At 49.1% G+C, this 24,444-nt stretch overlaps 10 protein-coding genes across 10 annotated transcripts; 6 read left to right on the top strand and 4 right to left on the bottom strand.

Annotated features, from left to right (window-relative positions):
- Positions 1-79: 79 nt before the first annotated feature.
- N7533_000187 (RNA helicase SLH1) lies at positions 80-6,109 on the bottom strand (the record flags this gene model as incomplete). The annotated part of the gene is made up of 1 exon (XM_057096837.1): positions 80-6,109. The coding sequence occupies one exon, from the start codon at positions 6,107-6,109 to the stop codon at positions 80-82; it is 6,030 nt and encodes a 2,009-aa protein (XP_056965330.1).
- A 398-nt stretch (positions 6,110-6,507) lies between these two features.
- N7533_000186 (palmitoyltransferase YKT6) lies at positions 6,508-7,390 on the top strand (the record flags this gene model as incomplete). The annotated part of the gene is made up of 5 exons (XM_057096836.1): positions 6,508-6,528; positions 6,601-6,692; positions 6,748-6,771; positions 6,832-7,201; positions 7,262-7,390. The coding sequence occupies 5 exons, from the start codon at positions 6,508-6,510 to the stop codon at positions 7,388-7,390; spliced, it is 636 nt and encodes a 211-aa protein (XP_056965329.1).
- Positions 7,391-8,512: 1,122 nt separating this feature from the next.
- On the bottom strand, positions 8,513-9,418 carry N7533_000185 (uncharacterized protein; the record flags this gene model as incomplete). Its single annotated transcript, XM_057096835.1, has 1 exon — positions 8,513-9,418. One exon carries the CDS (start codon positions 9,416-9,418, stop codon positions 8,513-8,515), a length of 906 nt encoding a protein of 301 aa, XP_056965328.1.
- A 609-nt stretch (positions 9,419-10,027) lies between these two features.
- On the top strand, positions 10,028-10,228 carry N7533_000184 (uncharacterized protein; the record flags this gene model as incomplete). Its single annotated transcript, XM_057096834.1, has 1 exon — positions 10,028-10,228. One exon carries the CDS (start codon positions 10,028-10,030, stop codon positions 10,226-10,228), a length of 201 nt encoding a protein of 66 aa, XP_056965327.1.
- A 988-nt stretch (positions 10,229-11,216) lies between these two features.
- Positions 11,217-12,908, top strand: N7533_000183 (vegetative incompatibility protein HET-E-1; the record flags this gene model as incomplete). Its single annotated transcript, XM_057096833.1, has 1 exon — positions 11,217-12,908. The coding sequence occupies one exon, from the start codon at positions 11,217-11,219 to the stop codon at positions 12,906-12,908; it is 1,692 nt and encodes a 563-aa protein (XP_056965326.1).
- Positions 12,909-12,958: 50 nt separating this feature from the next.
- On the top strand, positions 12,959-15,097 carry N7533_000182 (WD40 repeat domain-containing protein; the record flags this gene model as incomplete). Its single annotated transcript, XM_057096832.1, has 1 exon — positions 12,959-15,097. One exon carries the CDS (start codon positions 12,959-12,961, stop codon positions 15,095-15,097), a length of 2,139 nt encoding a protein of 712 aa, XP_056965325.1.
- A 1,783-nt stretch (positions 15,098-16,880) lies between these two features.
- Positions 16,881-17,472, bottom strand: N7533_000181 (uncharacterized protein; the record flags this gene model as incomplete). Its single annotated transcript, XM_057096831.1, has 2 exons — positions 16,881-17,266; positions 17,346-17,472. 2 exons carry the CDS (start codon positions 17,470-17,472, stop codon positions 16,881-16,883), a joined length of 513 nt encoding a protein of 170 aa, XP_056965324.1.
- A 1,439-nt stretch (positions 17,473-18,911) lies between these two features.
- Positions 18,912-20,849, top strand: N7533_000180 (multicopper oxidase; the record flags this gene model as incomplete). Its single annotated transcript, XM_057096830.1, has 5 exons — positions 18,912-19,221; positions 19,282-19,501; positions 19,569-19,644; positions 19,714-20,616; positions 20,676-20,849. 5 exons carry the CDS (start codon positions 18,912-18,914, stop codon positions 20,847-20,849), a joined length of 1,683 nt encoding a protein of 560 aa, XP_056965323.1.
- A 716-nt stretch (positions 20,850-21,565) lies between these two features.
- On the top strand, positions 21,566-21,843 carry N7533_000179 (uncharacterized protein; the record flags this gene model as incomplete). The annotated part of the gene is made up of 2 exons (XM_057096829.1): positions 21,566-21,595; positions 21,685-21,843. 2 exons carry the CDS (start codon positions 21,566-21,568, stop codon positions 21,841-21,843), a joined length of 189 nt encoding a protein of 62 aa, XP_056965322.1.
- Positions 21,844-22,164: 321 nt separating this feature from the next.
- On the bottom strand, positions 22,165-22,796 carry N7533_000178 (uncharacterized protein; the record flags this gene model as incomplete). Its single annotated transcript, XM_057096828.1, has 3 exons — positions 22,165-22,308; positions 22,393-22,650; positions 22,773-22,796. 3 exons carry the CDS (start codon positions 22,794-22,796, stop codon positions 22,165-22,167), a joined length of 426 nt encoding a protein of 141 aa, XP_056965321.1.
- Positions 22,797-24,444: the final 1,648 nt, after the last annotated feature.

Raw genomic sequence — 24,444 nt, 5'->3', positions numbered from 1 at the left:
CACATGAATGAGTTCAAGTTTTGTATTGAAATGGAATAGAATTTATATCTATTGTGTATTTTGGTGTGCGTGGCCTTCTTTACGCTTTGCTAGGAGCACTTGGTGCTTCCACTGCCTGCGTCGCACCGTTGTCCACATCAACTTCCACATTTGATAAGGACCATTGCATGCCAATGTATGAATCACTGAACAGCTTCACATTCACGCGAGCCGTGCCGGCCGTCGTAACGGAGGAGGATTCGGCGAGAGCAGCGCTGGGGAATTTGACTAGCGAGCGCACACTGATCGACCCGTTGCTCTTATCCTTGCTCGGCCCCTGTGCTCCTCGGCTGGAGCCTGCACCTGCGCGGCCCTTTCCGGAATATTGCTTTGATGGCCAGGAGACTCGCTTCAGACCTAGAAGCTCGCCATCAGTTCCGTCGGGGCGGGCATTACACACAACCAGGAAGTAACCCTCGGTTTGAGGCTTCGGGAATCGAGGTGCGTAAATGCGGAACTCGGAGTGTGTGGGGGTGTTGTGGCGGGTCAGATTGACACTCATGCCCTTGGGGGAAATGCCAGCAATGGAAATGGAAACGTGGGGCAGATGCGAGGTAGCTTTGGAAAATTGCGGTGGGAGGTTGAGTCTCTTAACCATGCCGTAGACGGAGGACGAAGGCTGCGAAGAGAGTGCGACCAAGGAAGCTGGTAGGCCTTGGGGTGGTTTCTCGACAGCGATGCCTGGTAGGATGGACAGAGGGTGATCCTCGGGCCAGCGGGCAGACTTGATGCATTGAAGCAGAGTGACCAGCATCTGGCAGGCTGGAATGTATCCTAGCTCAGCCATGACATCGATGGATGCTTGGATAATACGGATTCCCTGGTCTAGCACGGATGTTTGATCACCTACGTAATCCGAGATGGGCAGGTCGATTCGAGACATGTATGCCTGTAGCAACAGGAAGGCCTTGACATGAGGGTCCCACATTGGCACGTCGCCCATCGCTTCGATGGAGAGGGGAAGGTTCTGGGCCAGCTCAGCGTTGATGAGATCCTCATTGTGTCGGACGGGGAGTTCGTCGAATTCAGTGGCAGAGCACATCCAGCTGAGAACATCTTGGAAGGTCGGGTCACGCTTGGCGTGGGACATCAAGTAGCGGACCGTCTTATGCGAGAGGTAGTAGTAACTCATGATCTTGCCGAATGGCGTGGAGTTGACTTCGCCGGTCGCAGAGTCGACCAGAACGCAAGAAGATTCGGCAAGATCATCGAGGGACTTGTCGACGAGTTCAATCATGAAGTCTTGCGCAACAGCCTGGGCGGCCATGGTGTTTTGCTCCTCGGCAGAAATCTCGAGACCATAATATGAGGGGTTCTTGTGCAGTCGGCGGAAGAAGAATGTCCAAGTAAGGTAATCGAGAGCATCCTGCTTAGTTCCGATCGTACCGGCAGATACCTCAGCGCCCAAGTGGTTATCCAAGACCTTGTGCAGGGTCGACTCGACGGGGAAACCAGTATGGAGGAAGTGTTTGTAGAATGCCTTCTTAGAGTCCTGGGTGAAGATACGTGCAATACCGGAATTATCGAATTGAGGACGACCAGCACGGCCAAGCATTTGCAGGACATCGGTCAGGTCCATGTCACGATATCCTTCGATTTTGGCATCGAAGAATTGAGTTCCTTTGACGACAACCAGATGGGCGGGCAAGTTGACACCCCAGGCAAGAGTACTGGTAGCGACCAGAACTTGTATCTTGTTATTGGCGAAGAGTTCTTCGGCCAACTGTCGATCAGACTCGACTAGACCAGCATGATGCAGGCCGATACCAAAACCGAGTGCTTCCCTCAGGGCATCATCCTTGACACGTGCAAGATTGAGGTCCAAGTCGTCCTCGGACATCCGCACAAAGCGACGAGGATTATCCTCCATACCACAGTAATTGATCAGGTCTTTTGCAGTGAGACGGGTCTGTCGACGAGATGCAACGAAGACAATGACCGGCTTCTCGGGGGAGTGATTCTTGATCGCAAGGAAGGTAGGGCGATTCATGGACTGCATGAGTGGGCAGAAGCCACGCTGCTCAGGGAATCCGTCGATGAAGATCTCAAGGGGAACAGGTCGGACAGAGTGGCGGAAGTTGTAGAGACCTTCCTTTACACCGAGCCAATTTGCGAGATCACTGGCATTGGCGCAAGCAGTAGACATGCCCATGAGACGGACAGAGCCCTTGGATTGCGACGCGATATAGTTCATACGGGACACAATGATCTCGAGAATTGGGCCACGATCACCACCTAATAGATGGATCTCATCAATGATAACGAGACTGACCTTTCGGACGTAATCACGAGTCTGCCAGCTACGTGAGATACCGTCCCATTTTTCAGGAGTGGTAATAATGATGTCTGCATCGCGAATGGTCCGGGTGTCGGGGGTGTTATCACCGGTCAACTCAACCAGCTTCAGCCCCATCGGACCAGTGAGGCGTTTGCGCCAGTCTTGTACACGCTCACGAACAAGCGCTTTCATTGGTGCGATGTAAACAACCTTCGACCCTGGCTTCTCGCGGAATGCCCACCACATTGCCAGTTCGGCTGCCACAGTCTTTCCACTACCAGTTGGAGATCCTAGCAGAACATTGGCAGGGGTGTGGTAAAGCAGGTGGAAGATCTGCGTCTGCATAGGATTGAAGAAGTGAAATCGTTGAGCATACAGCTCCTCAAGGATCGGATTGCGAAGAGCGGATACCGGTAGAGGTTGGAGATTCAACAAGTCTGTGTATACACTCTCCGTATCGGGACGGATGAGATGCTGGAACGAGACCGGGCTGACGGTTTCCGCGCCAAGCCAGCGATCGGAAATGAGGCGAACATAGATCTGACTGGGCAGGGGATCGGACAGTGGAATGGTGAAGTTTAATTCGTGATCATCGTATAGCTTCTTGCGGCTCAGGATGAAGTACTCATGATGGTAGATCTCGGAGGTCTCCGAGTTTTCAACCCAAACCCAGAATGACTCGGAAGTTCCATGATGACGATCGTTCCACGAAAATTCGGGATAAATGGAAAGGCGGATGCGAAGCACATCTCGGTTTAGCGGGGCAATCTCAGTTTCCACACTGAGAGTGGGGAAGTTGTCCAGGAGTTTGCTGATGGTCTTTCCCATTTTCTGGTTGTGGACCAGCTGGCCAATCTCGGCAGTATCCATCTCCTTCATCGACTCTATCGATGATGTTGGGAGGCGATCCTCCAAGTTTCGGAGGATAGGCTGCGGAAGGTCGAATTGGCGGAATGGGTGATCGAAGGGCCATATTTGCTTCTCGATCGACTTGCACAGGGAGAGAAGGACTTGGCATTGGTAGCCCCATCGACGGTTCAATGCGATCATGAAAAGGGCTCGGCAGATACGGGCGGAGTTTTGAGCGACATATCCCATGTCAGATACTAGTGCAAAGTCTTCAAGCTTGGCGCGAGAGATGTGAGCTTGGAGGAGCAGATTTGTCTTCGCATGGGGAGAGTCATTGCCGCCTTCGACCTCAGTCTGGGCAACATCGTCACGAAGCCGTTGCAGTTCTTTCGATTCGGAGTCACGGGACTGAATATTGTCGAATTCCCCGCTCATACTGATCATCTTGAGAACATCTGCCTCGCCAGCGCGAGCACGCATCATCGTATTGAATATTTCCACACTGCTCTGCAGAACGTAGTACTGGCTGGCGATGCGACCGACATCCTTCGCTTTCAGGTCCTCGGTCTTCTCGTTGAAGATGATCATTTGACTCTTCTGCAGCGTCTGTGCAGCTTGGATAATTAGCTGCCGTCGTCGTTGTACGAGCATGGGATCATCACGAAGCTCTGCGAACTCGATGCCATAGTTGCGGGGCTCGCGCTTCATGCGAACAAACAAGTAGGAATAGCCGAGCCATTGCACGGCTTCGGGGACGGAGGTGACAGTTCCGAGTGAGATTTCAGCATTCAAGTTATCAACAAGTCGACTTGAGAAACGAGACTCGATGGGTTGCTGGGCTGTGACCGCCGACAGATAATGAGTGAGTTTATCTTGGGTAGTGCAGATGAAGCCAATACCGGTGTCCTGGAATTGAGGACGACCCGCACGACCAAAGATCTGCAGGACATCAAGAATGCTCAGATCGACAAATTTACCCTCTTGGGCGTTGTACAGTTGGGTTCCCTTGATGACGACCGCGGCCGCCGGAAGGTTGACACCCCATGCAAGGGTCGCAGTACAGCAGAGAACCTTGATCAAGCCCTCGGAGAACATGCGTTCCATCAAATTGCGATCGCTTCGACTCATACCAGCATGATGGGCTCCGAATCCACCGGCGAAAAGGTCACGCAGCTCGCGTGCACGCGCGTGCTTCATATCTCGTAATGCGTTGGAATAATTCTCGTGGTCATGGCAGCTGAACAGGTCCTCGCAACCTTCTTCCGCCGCGAGCTGCTTCAGCATGCGAGCAGTCATCACGGTATCTTTACGTGAGTGAACGAATACCATCACTTGATGACCTCGCTCGAGCATGTCGCGGACCTTTTCATAAGAGACGGTATCGATATTCTCTCTAGATTGCTTGCTGCCAGGCTTTCCCTTGACACCGATGAAATGCTGCTCGAGAGGGACAGGTCGAAAAGATGCATCGAAAAAAAAGAGGCCAGCCATCTTGTTGACCTTCAAGAAATCGGCGACGTCGATGTAATTAGGCAGGGTGGCGGACAGACCCACAATGCGAATTAGGGATTGGGTGCTTTCAACCTGACGTTGTGTTCTCGCAACCAAGGATTCGATGACAGCACCACGTTCATCATGCAGCATGTGGACCTCGTCAATAATGAGCAGCCGCACCTTTTGAACCAGCTCAGTGTCACCAGTACTCTTCCGGGTTACCACATCCCATTTCTCAGGGGTGGTGACGATGATCTGAGTATCGACAATTTCGCGCTTAGTTAGTTGCATGTCACCAGTCAATTCACGGACATGAACTCCCAGCCAAGCGAGGCGTTTACCGAGCTTCTCTGTGATTTCTGCCGCGAGGGCTTTCATAGGGGCCACATAGACGATCTTGAAGTCGTCGACCTGCACCGTGTATTCGGTCGCATCCGGCTCTTCTAATGGGTGAGGTGCAGTGTTCTTTCCGATCGCGTTCAGGACAGTCAACATCGCAGCGTCGGTTTTACCAGCACCGGTTGGGGCACAAATGAGCATATTCTCGCTGGTTTTATATGCGACATCGTAGAGAAGACTTTGCATGCGATTGAGTGTTTTGTAACCCTTAAAGGTCCCGCGACAAAGGCCATCCAGATCGGATATTTGGACCAACTTCTGGTTCTTGGCCAACGATCCAACCCTGCTGGCGGGAATCTCAAATTCGGTGTACTTAGGCTCCTCGTGCTGCTTGCTGCCGACTGGGAGACCAAACTTTCGTCCATTTGCAGAAAGAGTGTTTCCTGAGGTGCTGGACTTGAAGACATGGGGATATGTTGGCTCCGAGCGGGTTTGGGCGGCCATGAGAGGAGCATTCTTATGATCGTAATCCCTCTGCCAAACAGCTTCCTCCCTCTCAGCCCGCGTGAGCAGCCTCCCCTTGGCTAATCCATCTGTTTGTGATTCCACGCGGTGTGGTTTGTCCGACAAGATCTCTGCGCGGTTGGCGATGAGCTCAATGACCAGGTCCAGGTCGTCGAAGCCCACAATCTCAGCGAGAGACATCTGTAGTTCCGCATCATCACTATCTGCCGCCAGAGTCGCCACAATCTGCTGGGAGAGCTCTACAGAATCCATGGTCGAGTTACGTGCTGCCAACTCCTGACATTTGCTTTCTAGCCATGACCGATTGTAAGAGGACGAATGGGGAGGGTGGGAGAGGGAAATATCGTTCAGGTCGTTCAAGTCGTCGAGATCGTCGGTTGTTTCTTCATCGGAGCTAATGACATCCCAAACATCGTCAACAGTTCTCGGGGAGGAATAGTCATCGTCAAGGTCCAGATCAATATCACTTCCATAGCTGATTGAATCGCGGGGCAGGTCTTTTGGGAGTTTCAGATCAGCGATGGCCTGGCGCATGGCGGCCAGTTGGGATAGCCATTGATCTGTGGCAGATAAGGCAGTATCCATGATTCAGTAGTTGAAGCAGAGAACAGATCAAGAGTGTGAAATTGTGAGAGTGGAAATATGTCAATATGTAATGAATGTGTTGTAGTTGTAGTCATCGTTGGCTGCAGAGCCTCGGCCGGTCCCAAGGCGGTGAAACCACCATGGCGGTGAGATCTCAATAGGATGGCGGTGAGTGGTATGCCCGACGAATTAGGCGGAGCTGCGGAGTCTCTCCCGTGCGGTGATCTCCTCAGGAGACCAACTCACCTCACTTCGCCTCTGCCTTCGATTTTGCCCCTCGCTGACTTTGAGTGACTACAGCACAGCTGCTCCTAATTTCCATCCCCGTCCGACGATTTTTCTGATTCTATATCGCGTCTTACCTTTCCGAATCACCTCATCTATCGCCTGTCGCCGTCATGAAGATCCTCTATATCGGAGTGCGTTTCCAAGACAGTGGCAGCTCTTTTCTCCATGGTGTCATCATGCGCTGACTTTTGATCTTTCTCCAGGTGTTGCGGAACGGTCTTAACCCGAATCGTCAGCAAGGCGATAAAAAATCAGATACCGTGGTGCTCTGTGGCGCAAAGGATCTCGAAAAGACGTGAATATATCCTCACACCGTATCATGTCATAGGCCAAGCGCTAACCATAAACAGCTTCAACTGGGCCCAGCGATCAAGGTATGCAGATACCGCCCTGCCAAATTTCGTACGAAGCAACCATTAACAAACTGTCGCTAGGGTTGAGCCGCTCATGATGTTCAATGTTCACGGCATCGCCGAGACGACCAAGCCCGGCCAACGCCAGAACCTAGAGCATCAGAAATTCGTTTTCCACGCTTACAGCCGGACGCAGGGCTTAGCCAGTGTTATTGTCACCGATGATGAATATCCTTCCCTTGTTGCTCACCAGCTTCTCTCCAAGATTATGGACGAGTTTCTAACAAAGTACCCTCGTGCTGCCACCGACCCTTCTCCAACCGAGAACTCATGCCCATTTCCCTCGCCACTCGAGGAATGGATTAAGAAATACGACAATCCCGAAAATGCCGATAGTATCATGAAAATCCAACAGGAGCTGGACAGTACCAAGATCGTTCTGCACAAAACTGTACCGTTCCCCTCCCTGCTGAGCCGGTAGATATTGTCTTCCCATACTCACATTTTATAGATCGAGTCTGTTCTCGCTCGAGGTGAGACTCTCGACCAACTACTGAAAAGATCCGAAGACTTGAGCGCCTCGTCGAAAGGCTTTTATCAGCAATCCAGAGCACAAAACTCATGTTGTATTGTGATGTAATCGATCGAAGTGGCTCCTCCATTGCGACTCGATAACTTTGGACGCTGACTACGAACATGCCGCTTTAATTTTGCACCAAATCAATAGCGGTACCCGCTGAGCCTTTATCTTTCAGCAATGATCTCCGACCTTTACCGCGAGGACACGTCTTCTTGAACCCCATGCCCTGATATTATCAATCATTCGGTGCTTGCGTACACATTTCTCAGTCCTGGATCTGCCTTTAATCTATTGCCTGTCAGTATGTAACTGGTTGCCTCTGAAATGTGGACACAAGCAGCGAGTTTGTTCAATCGGAAACGATCTCTAGTTTTATGCATAATGTATTCTTTGCTGATTTATAAAGTCTCTTGGATCCGATATCCCTGATTCCATACTTCGGTATTCCAGTAACGGTAGTCTTATAGCTTTTTAGTAGTAGCACTAGTAGTGACATGGGTTTTGCCCAGGTGCGTACTACTACCTACTACGTCCACATTCAGGCTCTACTACTGGTAGGCTAAACCTTTCAGCTATACTTAGTTATATACAGTGGTATTTCGAGGTGCCAAATTGAACTACGAGGCTGTGTAGTAAGTTCAAGTTAGTAGTACCTAGGTAGTGGCATCTTCCAAGGTTTCCGGCTCCAGGGCTTGTGTTATCTAGGTATTAGTGTAGTGGGGGCGTGGCTACAGATAAATATAAAGCGAAATATTACTTTGGTACTACTACTAGTAGTAGTTTCAAGCGGGGTTATATGACCTGCCCAGGTGGATATGTAATATACTACCTGTTTACTAGTACTATAATATTAAGAGCCCTGGAGTACCTAGACGCCTTCCTCTTCATAATCTCTGTCTCCTCTCTGCATATGGCTCCTATACTCTAAAGTAACCAGCTCATGACCTCGGGAGTAATATCCCACTGCCCTACTTTACTAGGTAGTATGAGAAACGTGGACGCTTTCTCTCCCGAGGCGTTAAGCCCCTGCCGTAATAAAAACGCGGCGAAACTTAAATACACTAGTAGAAGAAAAGAAATCGTTACTACTAGTACGCAAAAACTTTCCACAAAATGTTCCAAGGTCTCCGAGCTCCACGAGAATGGAGCTGAATGGTGGTATTTTAGATTCCGACAGTCACCCTATGCTCCCTGCCCTGAATGGATAGCATCTAATCTTTTCCTTTTGAACACCACGGCACTGATCCAATTATTGAGAAACATATAGCAGAATACAACGCCGATAATGCTGAGCCCAATCAGGGGTCCAAGAATAGAGAAAACGGTGAACCCGTACGATGCCAACTGGAACGTGCGGTTTACAACCAGGGCGTCCGTCGCCAGGCCAACTTGCATAGCTGCCAATACGACGGCGATGTACACCGTGACAGCAGTGAGCCAGGCGAGGTTTTCTTGGAAGAAATCGCCATATCGAGTCCATTGCCAGTGTGACACATAACCTCGTAGAATTGATGCCTGGCGGATATTATAAATCTTGTTCAGCCGACTCAAACGAAGTTCGCCGTAATTGAAGCGATCGTCGATCTTCTGGTGTAAATTATTTGTAGCGAGAATTTCCTGAACAAGGGTCATCCAATCTGACCAGGTCACCTCTGGGGGGATCAACTTCTTATCCTTGGCGATCAAAAAGTCACTCTCGTGTGAGATCAAGGCAGCATATGAATAGAGAAACCCAAGTGCTGACCCCCACAGCCTCTCATGATGGGCGCGTGGGGCAATATCGTCCTGGGATGTATAGTATTGAGCCAAGCTGTTGGGTTCGAGTTGCACGCGAGTGCCTCGCGCCGGACATGATAAGTATTCAACCCAAATATCAGGGCTGAGGAGGAATCTTGGTATTGGCTTGATAAATATGCGACCGATGGTCCAGACGAGATGCATATCCATTCGCTCCGTGATAAATATATCCCGTGAAAGGACGAGCTGGTGGTGCAGCGGGCGTGGCGGCACCGGGCGACCGGCAATCCACAGCCATGGAGAGATCTCATGCAGTCTTTTCAAGTCAAGTTCGCTCTGAATACAGGCCATAGTGTTTGTGATAGAGGCAGTCAAATCATTCCCCGTGGTACGGTATGACGCAGGAAAGAGCAGGTGGAGTGAACGTTCATCAGTTTTGCTATGGTGATCATGCTCCAAGAGGTGGACAAGAAAAGGGCATATCTGCGTAAATTCATTAGGTCATAATGTTCGAGCCCCTGTGCTATGCCATGTGTCATGATCATGACAATGGATGGGCAGGGAAAGGCAAACAAACTTGCTTCTGTTGTTCCTCCCTGTCAACCCCGTCTTGATTTTGATTGGGATCCAACATATTGATCGAGTTGTTCATCTCGGGGGTGGATACGGAGTATATTCACAATCCATGAATCAGCTTCCTTGCCTCCTGTTCCTTGTTCCTTCATCAGGGGAAAGGATGTTTGCATCGCGTACTTTAGTATCATCACGTGCATCCTGCATGGCGATGAGATTTCGGCAATGCTGAACCTGGCGGCTGGGGCGGGCGGCTAGTTGAAACACGCTGTCATGAGGGAAACCCCCCGGTAGAAAAACACCTCCATCCTCAGAATCCCACCCTTGTCAAAGTCTGGTGGTTTTGAATATCAGAGCATCAAATTTTGGAATACCGTCCCCAGTACCATGGACGGGATGGCTGGCTACAGCCGTTTAAGGTTTTGGGTTACGGCTACGGCTACGGCTACCGTGGTTGTCCTCCCTGTCTATCTCCTCCACATCCGTCCTATCATTGCCCGGATAAGCCGTCGTCGAAAGTCGAAACGTCCTCACGGCCTTGTCATTATTTCTGAGCCCGTGAATGCTGACGATGTCACTTTCGAGTGAGGGCCCAAAGTTCCTGTTAAAATTATCGCTCTTGCGTGCGCTAACGCCCTTAGAATTGTCGCTGTACATGGCCTGGGCGCGGATTCTGAACATACATGGACGGCTGCCGCTGTGGAGTCGCCTGACCCGGATAGTAAAGATAGGAGGCGTATTCACTTGCTCAGAGACCTCCTCAAACATGACTTCCCCAGCGCAAGAATATTGGCATTCGCTCACAATTCTGACTGGTTGATCGACGCCCCGGTCACAACAGCGCATCAAATTGGCCACCGGATGCTCGTTGAGTTGGCAAACTATCGGTCGAAATATCGAGTGAGAACTGCTCAATCTCATGAACACGACGAATCTGACATATACCGTAGCGTGTTCCCATTATATTCATCGGCCACAGCTTTGGGGGCATCATCATAAAAGAGGTACGCCAGCACACCATTCCCGCCTTCACAGATCTAATCCCTTCGACAGGCCTTATGTCAGTCTGGTGATACTGCGAGAGAAATAGTCGACAGTACTTCCGGCATCATCTTTCTTGGGACCCCTCATCAAGGATCGCTTGTGTCAACTCCCGGGGCTATCCTAGCCTGGGTGACCGGGGCCTTGGGTTCCCAGACCGGGCTGCTCGTCTCCCTCATGAGTTCTCGACCGGAGCTCGACGATTTGGATGCAAACTTTCATCGTTGTATGAAAGAGAAAGAGCAGCGAACACAGAAGACTGAGATCATAGCCTTCTGCGAACAGAGATCGACATATTTTGCTGGGATATCGGTCGGAATGGAAAGTTCTAGTATTCATCTGTTGAATGTTGAGATGCTGACATCCTTTAGCTTGTGTCCGTGGCCTCAGCCCGAGGCTGTCATGGCGCTGAACCTGTATCTATCGACACAGACCACTCAGGACTGAATAAGTGCAGAAGTACCAGCGACGAATTATATGTTCAACTTCAAAACAGGTTGATTAAACTGAACAAGTATGTCATCATGATCCAGCTATGCTGCAAGGTTCGAAGCCTAACCGAGAAAGGAATGCCACCCCGACACTCAACGGCAATCAGACCTTCGTCATAAACAAACTCCGAAAGGTCGAAGAAGCTCCATTCAACTCTAGTGCAAATCAGCACGACCCGACCTGTCATGGTGAAACGCGTCGCGAACTGCTTCAAGAGATCCATGAGTGGACTGATGGCCCAATAACAGGCCAGCATATATACTGGCTCCAAGGAAAGGCTGGAACTGGAAAGTCAACAATTGCCCGGACCGTGGCTTGTAAGCTTGACGGGTGTGGTATTCTTGGAGCCAGCTTTTTCTTCAAAAGGAATGAATCTGGCCGTGCTAATGCTGGCTATCTCTTCTCAACCATTGTTGCCCAGCTGGCACGAAGACTGCCCGCCACTGCCGAGCACATGCGACACGCCATCGAAACTGATCCTGAGATAGCCAACATGGCATTTCAAGCACAATTCAGAGAACTGATCGTGAAGCCGATGATAAAGTCTATTCAGGCTCGCACTTACAGAACCATGACAGTCGTGATTGATGCGCTCGACGAATGTGACAGACCCAATGACGCAATGACAATCATAAAGTTGCTTCTACAGACTGAACTTCCGACGGTAGCTCCCCTGAAATTCTTTATCACTAGTCGATATAAGTTCCCAGTTCTCTCAGATCACCAGGGAATCCAAAGCCGAGTCACCGAATTTCTTGTTCACGACATTCCACCGCCGATTGTTGAGCGGGACATCGCAGCCTTTCTGACATCTCGATTGGGTGATATCCGGAAAGAGTTCAATATGACATCCACTTGGCCAGGCCAGCCACAGTTTCAAAGGCTGCTGAAGAGATCGGTTCCGCTATTCATTTTTGCTGCCACTGCCTGCCGCTTCATTGAGGAACGTCAACAAGGTGGTGGACCGCAGGGTCGCCTTCAGAAAATCTTGCAAAATGAATACCAAGGGCAACTTGATCAAATATACCTGCCTATTTTAAATCATATGATTTCTGGACTTTCGGACTCTGCGACTCGAACGGCACTGAAGGAATTCAACCTGATTGTTGGCTCGATCATCACCCTTGCAGATCCTCTGGGAGTTGGACCTCTGGCGAAGCTCCTAAGTTTTAGCACTGACTGTATTGAGGATAGACTATATTTCCTTCATTCCGTTCTCGACATTCCACCCGACGCTGATAGTCCTGTGAGGATATTTCATGAATCTTTCCGTGACTTCCTAGTTCACCCTGACTCGGAGGCTGGCGCAAAGTTCCAGGTTGATGTGACGGCCACGCATAAGATGCTTGCACGGAAATGTATTACGCTGCTCGGCGACGGTGGAGTCTTAAAAAGGGACATTTGTGGGCTAGGAGAAGCGGCTAAGGCACGTGCCACTCTTGACCAACAGGTTATTGAAGAAAAACTGCCAAAAGAGGCTCGATATGCAGTTCTTTACTGGGTACATCACCTCAGGAGGAGCCAACCTAGTACAGTAAACGATGAGGGACAAGTACTCCGGTTTCTTCAGAATCACCTACTCCATTGGCTTGAGGCTTTGATTCTGTTGGAGGAAATCTCAGAGGGCATCAAACTTATTGGTGAGTTACAGGTTCTATTCAATGTAAGTCGCTTGTCTGATCGCAGATTTATTTGCATGGTAGCTGACGTGCACAGGGGAGTCGAAAGTCTGTAATTTCCGAGTTTTTGTATGACGCAAAGCGGTTTATTCTTCAAAATCGCCAGATGGCCGACCATGCACCCCTCCAGCTATATTACTCGGGCTTAATATTTGCACCAAAGTCATCGGTTGTCCGAAGATCTTTCGAAAGAGAATTGCCTATTTGGATGACTCAGCTGCCTAGAGTCCAGGATGACTGGAGTGCAGTGTTGCAGACTCTCAATGGCCATTCAAGAGGTGTTCGAGCAGTCGCCTTTTCACCCGACGGGTTGATTCTAGCATCAGCCTCTTTTGACGGGACAGTCAGGCTGTGGGACACTTTGACAGGAACTTTGAGACAGATTCTGAACAGCCAACGCACACTACAGTCGGTCGCATTCTCGCCCAATGGGCTTTTACTAGTGTCTGGGTGCGATCGTGCAGTGCAAATACATATCTGGGAGATCAAATCGGGTATTTTGCAACAAACTCTCCAGGGACCGTGTCGTGAGGGTTGGGTGAGTTCAGTTAACTCACTTGCTTTCGCCGACAACCGAATACTGGTTGCTGGCATGAGCGATGGAAGAATTATAATCTGGGATACTGCGACGGGAAATATACAGGACATTATTGACGCCCATTCCGATATAATCAGTCAAGTGGCCTTCTCACCTGACGCTTGCCATAGTATGCTGGCTTCTGCTTCCACCGACAAGACAGTGCGGCTCTGGGACCGTGACACTACCAAGAAAACAGTCACACTGAAGCATACTCTCGAGGGCCATTTAGAGGCGGTTGAATCAGTTGCGTTCTCGCCTGATGGCATGCTTTTAGCTTCTGGGGGTGCCGATAAGACAGTACGTCTCTGGGACACCGTTCACGGTACATTCATATCGAAGCTTTGCCATTCTTTTGAGGTAGATGGATTGTCCTTTTCGGCCGATGGCCAAACGTTGGCATCTAGTTTCAGTGGGACAGAAGTGAATCTCTGGGACACTGTGCAGTGTAGTCTCGAATATACCCTAAGGGGTGATTTACACGGTGTTCAATCAGTGGTCTTCTCGCCCGACAGTCGGATGTTAGCATCTCGCTCACATAGTGATGTGCAAATCTGGGAGACTTCAAGAGCTGAACGCTTACAGCCAGATCATTTTGAGAGTATTGTCATGTTCGGCTTTCTTGGATTTTCCCCTGATGGCCAGATATTCGCATCTGGATGGATGTCTCCCTCGGGTCGAAGAACAATCCAGCTCTGGGACCCTACAACAGGTGACCTCAGGTGGACTTACAGTAGAATTGGAATCCAAAGTTCGGCTGGTGAACTGATTTTCTCACCTAACAGTCAGATGCTAGCATCTTCCATGTGTGATGAGACAATAGAGCTCTGGGATCTCAGAACAGGTACAGGTATCCTGCAAACTACTCTTAATCGCCATTTCAACACAGATAATGCTATGGCATTTTCGCCTGATAGCCTGACATTCGCCTACTGTACAAGCACAACCACGATCGTGCTCTCGTATACCGCGAATGGGGCTCTACATCTCACTCTGGAGGGCCATTCGCAAAGAGTTCTGTCAGTGGCATTCTCACCCAATGGCCAGACTCTAGGTTCTACCTCTGATGACAAAACATTGCGACTTTGGGATACTACGACAGGGGCCCTCAAATCCATCATCAAATATCATTCGAAGTTTCGAGGGTCTTTAGCCTTCTCGCCCAGTAGCGATATTGTGGCCTCCAGCTCCAGTGGAAACAAGATTCAGCTATGGGATGTTGGATCCGGAGCTTTGAAATACACTATTGATGGAAAATGTGGATTTGGAGACGAAAAGGCGATGTCACATAATGGCCGGATGCTGGCATGGTTGACTGATAACACAGTTCGGCTCTGGGATCTTGGAACCGACACCTTGCGGCAGAGCTGGACTGTCAACCAGTTGGTGAGATTCATAGAATTTTCACCAGATGATACATCCATCGCGACGGATTTTGGCTCCCTCGACATTGAATCTGAGTCTCATGCCAGTTCCGCTCGTCCGAACCAGAACTTAGAATTCTCTATTGAGGCCGAATGGATCACATTGAAAGGCAAACGAGTATTATTCCTCCCTCCTGAAGCGCGGACTGATACATGGATCGTTCGGGGGCGAAGGGTTGCGCTAGGGCTGGCCTCAGGGCGGATTTACTTTCTAGAATTCGACTTACAGTCTAGCTATCAATGATTTCCACAAAAATGCAACACCCTTGGCATTCACTCAACTTTATTTGACAGCAGGTGGACTGTGATATCTTGAGAGAAAAAAAGAAAAAAGATGACTAGGCGGAGAATGCAGCCAAGATTGTCAATGGGCGTTTTTCTCGCTTCAACTCTCGGCGCAACTCACCTTCCAATTGGTGTAGCTGGGTGTACAGATCCTAGCTGTAATCAGGAAAAGATGCGTATCAGCCGGGTTGTATTAATGGACAAGGAAAATAACGAGTTTGTGAAGGATGTTGAGGATGTGTGCCTAGCACCCACCTCCTCAAGCATCCATGACACCCTTCTCTGAATGGTTTCACCTTAGCTCGCTATCTCTTCCGTCTGATAACCTTTTCGTATCTCTATTCCTTTCGCTTGATGGAAATACGCGTTAGCGGACTCTGGGTATTACTTCTCTGTAGCATTTGCTACTTATGTTTGGCACCACAATTTGAATAGCCCGATGGCATAAAAATCATATTTTCGATGTCTAAGTATTTGCGAAGGACGTGAAAAGGAGTAGTGATTCAGCGACTTTGAATCAAACTACATCCGAATAATTCTCAGGCATCAAAGACGGAGATTTTTAGGGTACAAGAAGAGACCCCCCCAAATCGATGGTTGCCCCTGGTCAACCCCCTCACTTTCTTTCCTTTTTGTTTCATTTCTCTGATTTTTGAACCTTACATTCTTGACTGGCCCATCTTTCGATCCTACACTGATTCAGGCGAGCACCCCGTTGATTCTAAGGTTCTGTGTGCATGTTGAATCATTTCCTTTTCCCTTTCATTACTTGCTCGGACGACCATTCTATTGTGAGATATCAAAGTCAGTAACCGGGGCCGCATAGAGGATATCTCGCACTAATAAGGAGTGATCACTTACCAAAGTCCGAGCTTCAAGCGTCTCGGCCAGCATCATGGCGGTCAATCTTGACACCCGCGCCTTTTCCACCGTATCAACCCGCATGTCGCTAACCGTGGCTCCGGGCACTGCAGAAGAGCGATTCGCACATCCTCTGGTATTCAACCCTAGCCTTTCGAGAGAGAAAGTGGTCATGCTTGAAAAACTCGAGTTGCTTGGGTCATCAGTATGACCCATCGGATCTTCCGTCTGGTTAGCATCGATGACTCGACTCGAATCTCCATTTTCGTCGGTAGTCTGGTTTTGATTTGCATCCTTGTTTCCTTTGCCTTTTGCGGTTCGTTCTTTTCCTCCGGCTTTTCTTCATGTCCTTGCCATCTCCATTCTTCTTGGATGCCAATGTTGCGAGGCCATTGAGTCGGCTTTTTCATGGATCTAAGGAAAGAAAAAAAGGACAATCTGCCTCTCAGTTTCGGGTTCAATCCGTGAATTGATCACGATGCTCGAACAATTATCACAGCGGTATGGGAAATACTACTACTAGTATATATCTAGGTACTGCCCACTATTGCACAAGACTGAGCCCTAGAGCCCAGGCTTGCCGACTCGAATTTTGATCTCACCTTCCAGGGCTAGGAGCCAAACTGGTTTTGAAAAATCTTCATATTGACCTGTGCTAAATGGAGAAACAGGGGACGATTACATCCGTCTAAACTATTACTCATCCTGTGCCTTATCTACATGATCTATCACAAGATTTTTATTGATCTCACTATCGCCACGAGGAGATCGGAGCAACTGGAGTGGACTTGCACTTCAAATGATTTGCCTCTTGGGGATATGCCTAGAATTACCATGGCTAATAATCCATCAAGCGAGAGATGCGGCAATAATATTGCCCCTCAGGAATCTTCCGAGGCCTTGATGACCACAGGAAACTCACCATTTGGCGTACTGTCATCAAGAGTCCATTTCAAGCCGTAGATACCGCTCGTGTTGGTCGCCGAAGCCCAGAACTGTGCCTCAAGCAGCGTGTTATTGTTATACACGAGCTGTGTCGCGAACAATGCGAACCCGGACACAGTGCCGTTCAAATAAGCTACCCGGGTCTGTGGCAGAATACCGACAGCATAGTCCTTCTGCTCCATGATGTACATAGACCCGGCTTTCGTCCCGTTGACGAATGTAGCGTTTGCGATCCAGCATTCCCCGGTGATCGATGCCAGGTCCCAGGTTAAAGGGATGAGTCCTGCGGTTGCGGTGGGATCTTGTGTGATGTAGAGGAGACCTGAAAACGATGCAGATTAGACAACTTGGCCTCACAATTCATTCAGGGGATCTCTGTTTCGGAAAAAGAATTGTCATACCATCGCTCTGACCATATGCAACGGGCCAGGAAGAGGCGTTTGTTCCGTACGCGTAGAGCGTTGCGTTGGTTTCGGCGCCTCGCTTGGCGTGTTGGTGAGGAATACCAGATGCAAGCGCAACTGGCATGAGAAAAGCCAAAGAAATGGAAAGGAAACGCATAGCTTCGTCGTTGCAACTTCCAAGCTTTCTTCGTGCGAGTTTGCACTAATTTTGAATACCTAGGTACCTAGGTATATAATATGTCGTGTGAAAACGAAAGCTCGGGAATTGGTGCAGTCAACTCGGAGAAACGACGGAATGAAACGAGACCAGAGAACAAGTAGTAAATAATAGCCTAGAAACCGACTCCTGATTCGGTGTGAAGAAGCACCGCGCAGCAGTCTTCCAGTTTCTCCGACATATTCGGGCCAGAAAAGGCTAGACTCACCGGAATCAAGGCGGGATGGTTCCCGCCAACCTGGCACACGACCCGCTATCTATCGGAGCTATAATAAGCTCTGTACTCTATTTAGCAGGCGTACGTGATCCGTGCCGATCAAACGATCAAAGACTTTTCGTGATATGGTTGGGAATGGGTAATATTTTAACAGCCGCATGAAGAGTGGCTAGCGGGAGATCTGCCGCCCCACCGTGCTCCGCCAGTCCCGTACCCTAATGGGATATCGTGGATCGCATCCTTTCTGAGCAGGCATTCGTACCATTCTTCCGTCAGCCGTGGCGCAATATCTCAGATATTTTAAATTTAGGTTTGCATTATCTGTTGCTTCATTGGATCAGGTCCCAGTCGAAAAGGCTCAATTAGAGTCAGCCTTGCAGAAATAACAAGCACCGACGTGGCACAATAGCCTTTTTAACGGGATTATGCCTTGTGGATCGGATACAAACCGAGCTTGTTGGTGAGCTAGTAGGAAGATCCCGATATTTATCGGAAAGAGGTATCTATGGTCGATTTAGTGCCCTGTTGGGTGAAATTCGTCCGTCGGAAGACTTTGTCCGCTGAATAACAAGGTCTGGGTGATGTGATATGTAGATCGTTTCCCCTTTTCAAGAATACCAATCTTTCAGATATACCGATTACAGAAGGTGATTATGTAGATGCATAGGATGGTGCTGTCCAAGGGTGTTTTCGGCTTTCATAACTCATAGCATTCGAAGTTGAAAAAATCTCAAGGCACGATTGGTGCGTTGTATATGCTATTAGCTTGAAGCAAATCCTGGGAAGTGGAACAGGAAGCCAGAAATGCATCCTCTGGTCTGGTAATGATAAGTGGATTGAAATCTCTGTTTCGACCGTGGTTGAACGAAATGGGAATTTTCGACGAACACAACCTTGGTGGGTACTTTGACATTAGTTAGCTGTCAGACCTCTAGTGGAATCAAGTAGCAGCTAGGGTAGTTCTAGACTTGCGTGCTGTATTGCTCAAATCGACCTATAAGATATAGCCGGAGGGGCTTCCTGGGAACTAACCTCTCTCTTTGCTTCACTTCATTCTTTCGTTTCATCTCGTCATTTGCACATTGATTTTCCTCGCACCTGGAGCCACTACCTGGCGGATCAGCCCACGATGCGTTTTCCACTCCTTTTCATCTCGTCGCTCGTTTCGCTCTCAACCGCGTTCAGTCTCTCGGGGCCGTCGAAACATTCACGCGACACCAGCTGTGTGAACAGTCCCAATAATCGGAAATGCTGGAGTGAGGGATTCGATATCACCACAAACTATTATGAGAACGTCCCCGACACCGGTGTCACGCGTGAATATTGGTTCAACATCGAGAACACTACTGCTGCCCCCGATGGTGTCGAGATTCCCGTGCAGCTCATCAACGGATCCCTGCCCGGCCCAACCATCATTGCAGACTGGGGTGACGAAGTTGGTGCGTGCATTCAGAAAACATTCCATCACGGTCAGGAATTATGCTAACGCCGCACACTAGTTGTCCATGTGACAAACTCGCTCCAGGCCAACGGAACGAGTCTTCACTTCCACGGCATTCGCCAGAACTGGACAAGCCACATGGATGGTGTTGCCAGTATTACCCAATGCCCGGTGGCTCCCGGCGACTCTTTCACTTATAAATGGCGTGCGACCGAATATGGTACTGGCTGGTACCACTCCCACTTCTACGTCCAGGCCTGGAATGGTGTCTTCGGGGGGTGAGTCTTGAAATCGGCGAAAGCAAGAAGGACCCAGAAGGAGGTGCTGATCAATTTTCCCGATTAGAATCCAGATCAATGGACCTGCGACCGCTAACTACGATGTCGATCTTGGCCATGTCTTCTTAAATGACTGGTATCATGTGAGTGCCTATGAGACATGAAATCTACCTCCGAAGGGCATCAAGCTGATCACAACACCAACTGGGCAGACCACGGCCGATCGACTGGTTCTCCAAGCCGCTACGGGCGGCCCACCAACGGCTCCCAACGGGCTAATTAACGGCACAAACACCTGGAACGACGAGGGATCGCGATTCGAGACAGTCTTCGAAGAAGGTAAACGGTACCGACTCCGCCTGGTCAATGCCGCCGCAGACCAGCACTTCCGGTTCATGATCGACAACCATACCATGGAGGTGATCGCCAACGATTTCGTGCCAATTCATCCCTTCAACGCAACACAGTTGAGTATGGGAATGGGCCAGCGCTACGATGTCATTGTCACTGGAAAGCAACTTCAATCAGGCAACTTTTGGATGCGCGCTATCCCACAGTCTGCATGCTCCGAGACTGACGCCACTGATAAAGTGAAGGGTATCATTCGCTATGACAACTCATCCACTGCGGACCCCACTACATCTGCCTATAGTTATACCGACTCTTGCGCCGACGAAGACCCGTCCAACCTCATTCCTTATTTGAAAGTCGATGCTTCCGAGACATACACATACAAGACGGGCGAGAATGTGGAGGTGCAAGTCACCGACAATGCCATGCTTTGGCTCATGAATGGCACCTCTTTGCATACGCAGTGGGAGTATCCGACTCTCCTTCAGGTGGCTCAGGGCAATGACACCTGGCTAGCACGTCAGCGCCTCATTGAACTACCCGCCGCTAACAAGTGGGTTTACTTCGTCATTCATAGTCCATTCGCTCAAGACCATCCCATGCATCTTCATGGACACGACTTCTGGCTTCTACAGGCCGGGTATGGTAATTTTGATAGCAGCATGGTTGACAGCTTGACCTTGGTCAACGCCCCGCGTCGTGATGTTGTTATGCTACCGGCAAGTGGGTACATTGTTATTGCTTTGAAGACGAATAACCCCGGAGTAAGTTTGCTCTTGACATACTGTTATCCTCTTTACCCTGCTGACTTTGAGGTTTGAAGGTCTGGCTCATGCATTGCCATATCGCTTGGCATACCTCCGAAGGCTTCGCAGTACAGCTTCTCGAACGTGAATCGGAAATTGGATATGATATGACATCGTTGAATTCGACTTGTAAAGCTTGGGACAAATACGTGCATGCGGATGATGTGAACCAGTACGATTCTGGCGTTTGATACATCCTTAGTACGTTCCAACTTGTTGGCCCAAGCCCGGTGAGATTGTATTAATACTACTAGCACTCTATAGTTGCTCTGCATATCAATTGACCTTGCATTAAATACCAGTATGGGCCGTTTGCCAGGTTCCTTATAAAACTTCGCCTTCAAACCAAACTCTCGAGAAATGATATTTTATACTGTAGTACTGTCTATGATACCGGATTCCGAATTGAGGCGGGTGCTGCTTTTGTATTCACCGCTGCCTTCCTTGCCACTACTCCGTCTTCCACACCTCCAGTACACTCAACTAAGAATAAAGACTCTACCAAAGATTCCATCAACTCTGAATTACTACCATTCTTTGAACCAACCTGGGGTATGTGGAACATATCCTTACCTTATCAATGCTACGCCTCCCCAATTCCCTCCACCACGTCGAGTGTCGAAAACTGACAAGTTTATAGTCTTGCATTGATAAAGGGCTCTTTGAGCAGTGCTCGCAATAACTCACTTTTGTCTCGACCCCTCAATCATCTCAATAGTACCCCTGTAGATCGTCACCGATACTTTGCCAACGCCGATCTTTGGAGCCCACAATGACACGAAGACACCGTCCAAATTGGATGGCTCCCCACCAGAATGAGATGGATGATGTCAACAGATATCATGAATGCTGTGCAGGGCTTTTACACGTTCGATCAATGTGGGAAAAAAGAGGATTCGCTATGATAATGGATGTGAAGGAGGGGGCAGCCAAACTTGTATGCGATTGGTAGCTACGATTCCCGAAAAGTGCGATCGTGAATCATTCAGCTAATGCCAAGGTATTATGAGAAACAGTTATGCCCAGTCGACGGCAAAAAACAATGATGCGACTGTCTATGGTGACTTCTATGAAGGATTCGCTGGAGCCAGCTTGATCACAGGAACTCCCGTATGCTTGGGAAATGTTGAGATGATCAACATGGAGGGCTGGAGGAAGCAGGAAGCAGATAATACATCAGAATAGTAGTGAGGACTTTGTGATAGCATTCGATTCAAGAGAGCCCTTCTACATGTTGCAAGAATCTAGAAGATGGAATTGAGATAAAGATTGCCACCGGCATATGCCTGTACGGGGCCAAAGATAAATTGCTCCCAATACGTAACACAGAACTCCGTGAAAGATAACAAATGGGGCACGAAGTAAAATAAAACACGTATCGGCAATATTGGAAACTCCCTGCAGATCCCGCTTGTTCCTCTCCTAAACTGACTTGGCCATCACGATGTCCACACCCCGTCCGTCACTTGTCCTCGTCGATCAGAACGAGTGTCAGCCATGTATCCCTTACAGGCATGATGAATCCTGTGCAGGGACTGGGGCAAGATGTAGCTCAGCCTCCTTAGATACCTTGCTGTCAGTCGCCTTCTCCTTGGGATCCTTCTTGGGTTCCTGGGTCTTCTTGGTAGAGCCCGCGCCGGCAGAAGGGACCTAGATAGACCGCATCAGTATCTGTAGGTTTAAAGTCATGATATAGCTCGTTCAAGCTTCCTCCGTGATAAAGTGAAGCCTTACCTCCAAGTCAACGACTGGAGTAAGAACAAGATTCCCATTCTTGTCCAGGCGGGCGTCTCGCTCCCATGTCAATCCGTCTTTATCGAATCGGGCAAGTCGCATCTGATCAGCGGTCCCGGTCATAAAGAAGGGCTGGCTGACGGTATTGAGCTCCTGCTTGATCTTTTTGGCCAGGGGGGACTTGAGGGCCTCGCGAAAGACCCTTCCTTCTTCATCGCGGAACATGTCCTCAAGGGAGCATTGTTCGATGACGGGGAACTGTTGGTATTTGTGAGCTTGTTCTTTGCTTTTCAAGAGCCAGAAACGATTGCAGCCATTGATTGGTCTGAAATTCTGGGTCGCCTTCAGAAAGGAGTGGGCTGTGCAGGAGAAGTACGTACCATGGGTTCGTTGTCGGGTGACATGGTGGCAGAGTGACACGGATAAAGGATGTAGAGGATATTTCAACTCGCACTTGAAGCTGAAAAGGAAATGAAGAGCGGTGGGTTGTGGGAAAGACCGTGACTCGGAGTTGATTGCGTGGGAGTGTTGAGATGGAAGAGGAAGAAGTTGCTGAGAGGGCAGCGACTTTATAGATTGAGAGCCCTGGAGGTTGACTTGCCCACCCGGTTCAGGCAGCAAAAATTCAATGAACAATCTAATTATATTGTTTAACGTGTTTCATTGACAAGTCAGCCGCCTAATTGAGATATTTTATTGAACTTGACTACGTCTTGTAACTTGATAGAAATACAGGATATACTTCGTTAAGGTATTCAACCATGACTACCCGAAACCTTTTCATATTATCCGGAGAGGCGAGGAAGAGTCAACATACCCCGGACGCTGAATTTACTGCACGATGCGGCCGAGAATTGAGAACTGGGGAATCTCTAAGAAAGCCCCCCCGCCCAAGGGTGTGCCTGGAAGAGAAGGATGTGGCTGTCTGGGTAAAGCGCAAGAGACAGAAGTAGAACATGAAATATGGGTCTAACTATATCCGAGCCTCCTCTACACGCAATAGCCAATCTTGACAGTGGAAGTAGAGCCAATCTACTAGTACTAGTACTACTAGTAGTAGCATCCATCGATGTATAGTTATTGGGACATAGAAACCTTGGAACTTGAACTTGAAGTTAGAACCTTGGAAGACGGACAACTTGAGCTTGAATGGTACCGGTAATAGGTCACTCCCGAGCCCTGGTCTTATACTATACTCCAAGATTTTGATCTGCCCACCTGGGCAGGTGAATTGTCAACGTCAAATTCAACCTTGGAATGATTCATCTGGGTATCTTAGCCTGAGATAGACTCTTGAATTGAAAAGAAATCTTGGCAAAAGTACTAGTATCAAATGAATCTCAAGTTTAAGTTGACTACAAGAGACTATGATCGCCCATCATGGAAGTATTAAATGATTGCTTTCATGATTCCCGAAGACGGCCGTGTTGGTGGATTAGGGACGTGGGTGCCTCAGGCATCAGAAGGAAGTCCAAGCCCAACGGAAAACCTTCGGCCGACGCAGCCCCTTAACTGCCCAGGTGTGCAGTCGGTGATTCGCCCAGACCTTACCCCATGATTAATTGGGAGATCTTGGTGTCAAACATCGATATCTCATTCCACGAGGAGGCTCCGGTTTTAAAATTATCTTCGATTGTGTGGCTATCGACCGCCACCGGTCGGACTGTTCGCGGTGATGTCCCCGTCTTTTGATCTGCACCGGAAGGCGAGGCCGAGAAGTCCGAGACACTCGACTCGATATACTTATTAGCTCGGCTGGAGCATTTGTGCAAGGCCAAGAAAAAAGCCCATTTCACGAAATCTCAGAATTCATGAAGACGACTTCATGGGGCTGGATGGTGTTTTCCGGTTTCTAGGCTCATTATTGACGCGTTCGCCTGGGCTTTTTCACCTCAAGTAAGTTGTGATGAATTCGCTTTTTTATTCAAATAAGTCTAAGACGCGACCAAGTACCAGGCCATCACCCTTAGCTTTACTGCCTAATCTCAAATTGCGTTGAGTGTGCAAGCGAGACGGAGAGTATTGGCCTGATGAGTTGCATATTGTTGATTG

Source organism: Penicillium manginii, assembly GCF_028828005.1.
Source record: "Penicillium manginii strain IBT 31320 chromosome Unknown utg000001l:1.0-3466041.0:1.0-3467806.0, whole genome shotgun sequence".
Taxonomy (NCBI): domain Eukaryota; kingdom Fungi; phylum Ascomycota; class Eurotiomycetes; order Eurotiales; family Aspergillaceae; genus Penicillium; species Penicillium manginii.
The sequence above is the reverse complement of the archived record's forward strand: the minus strand, read 5'-3'. Positions and strand labels throughout refer to the sequence as shown.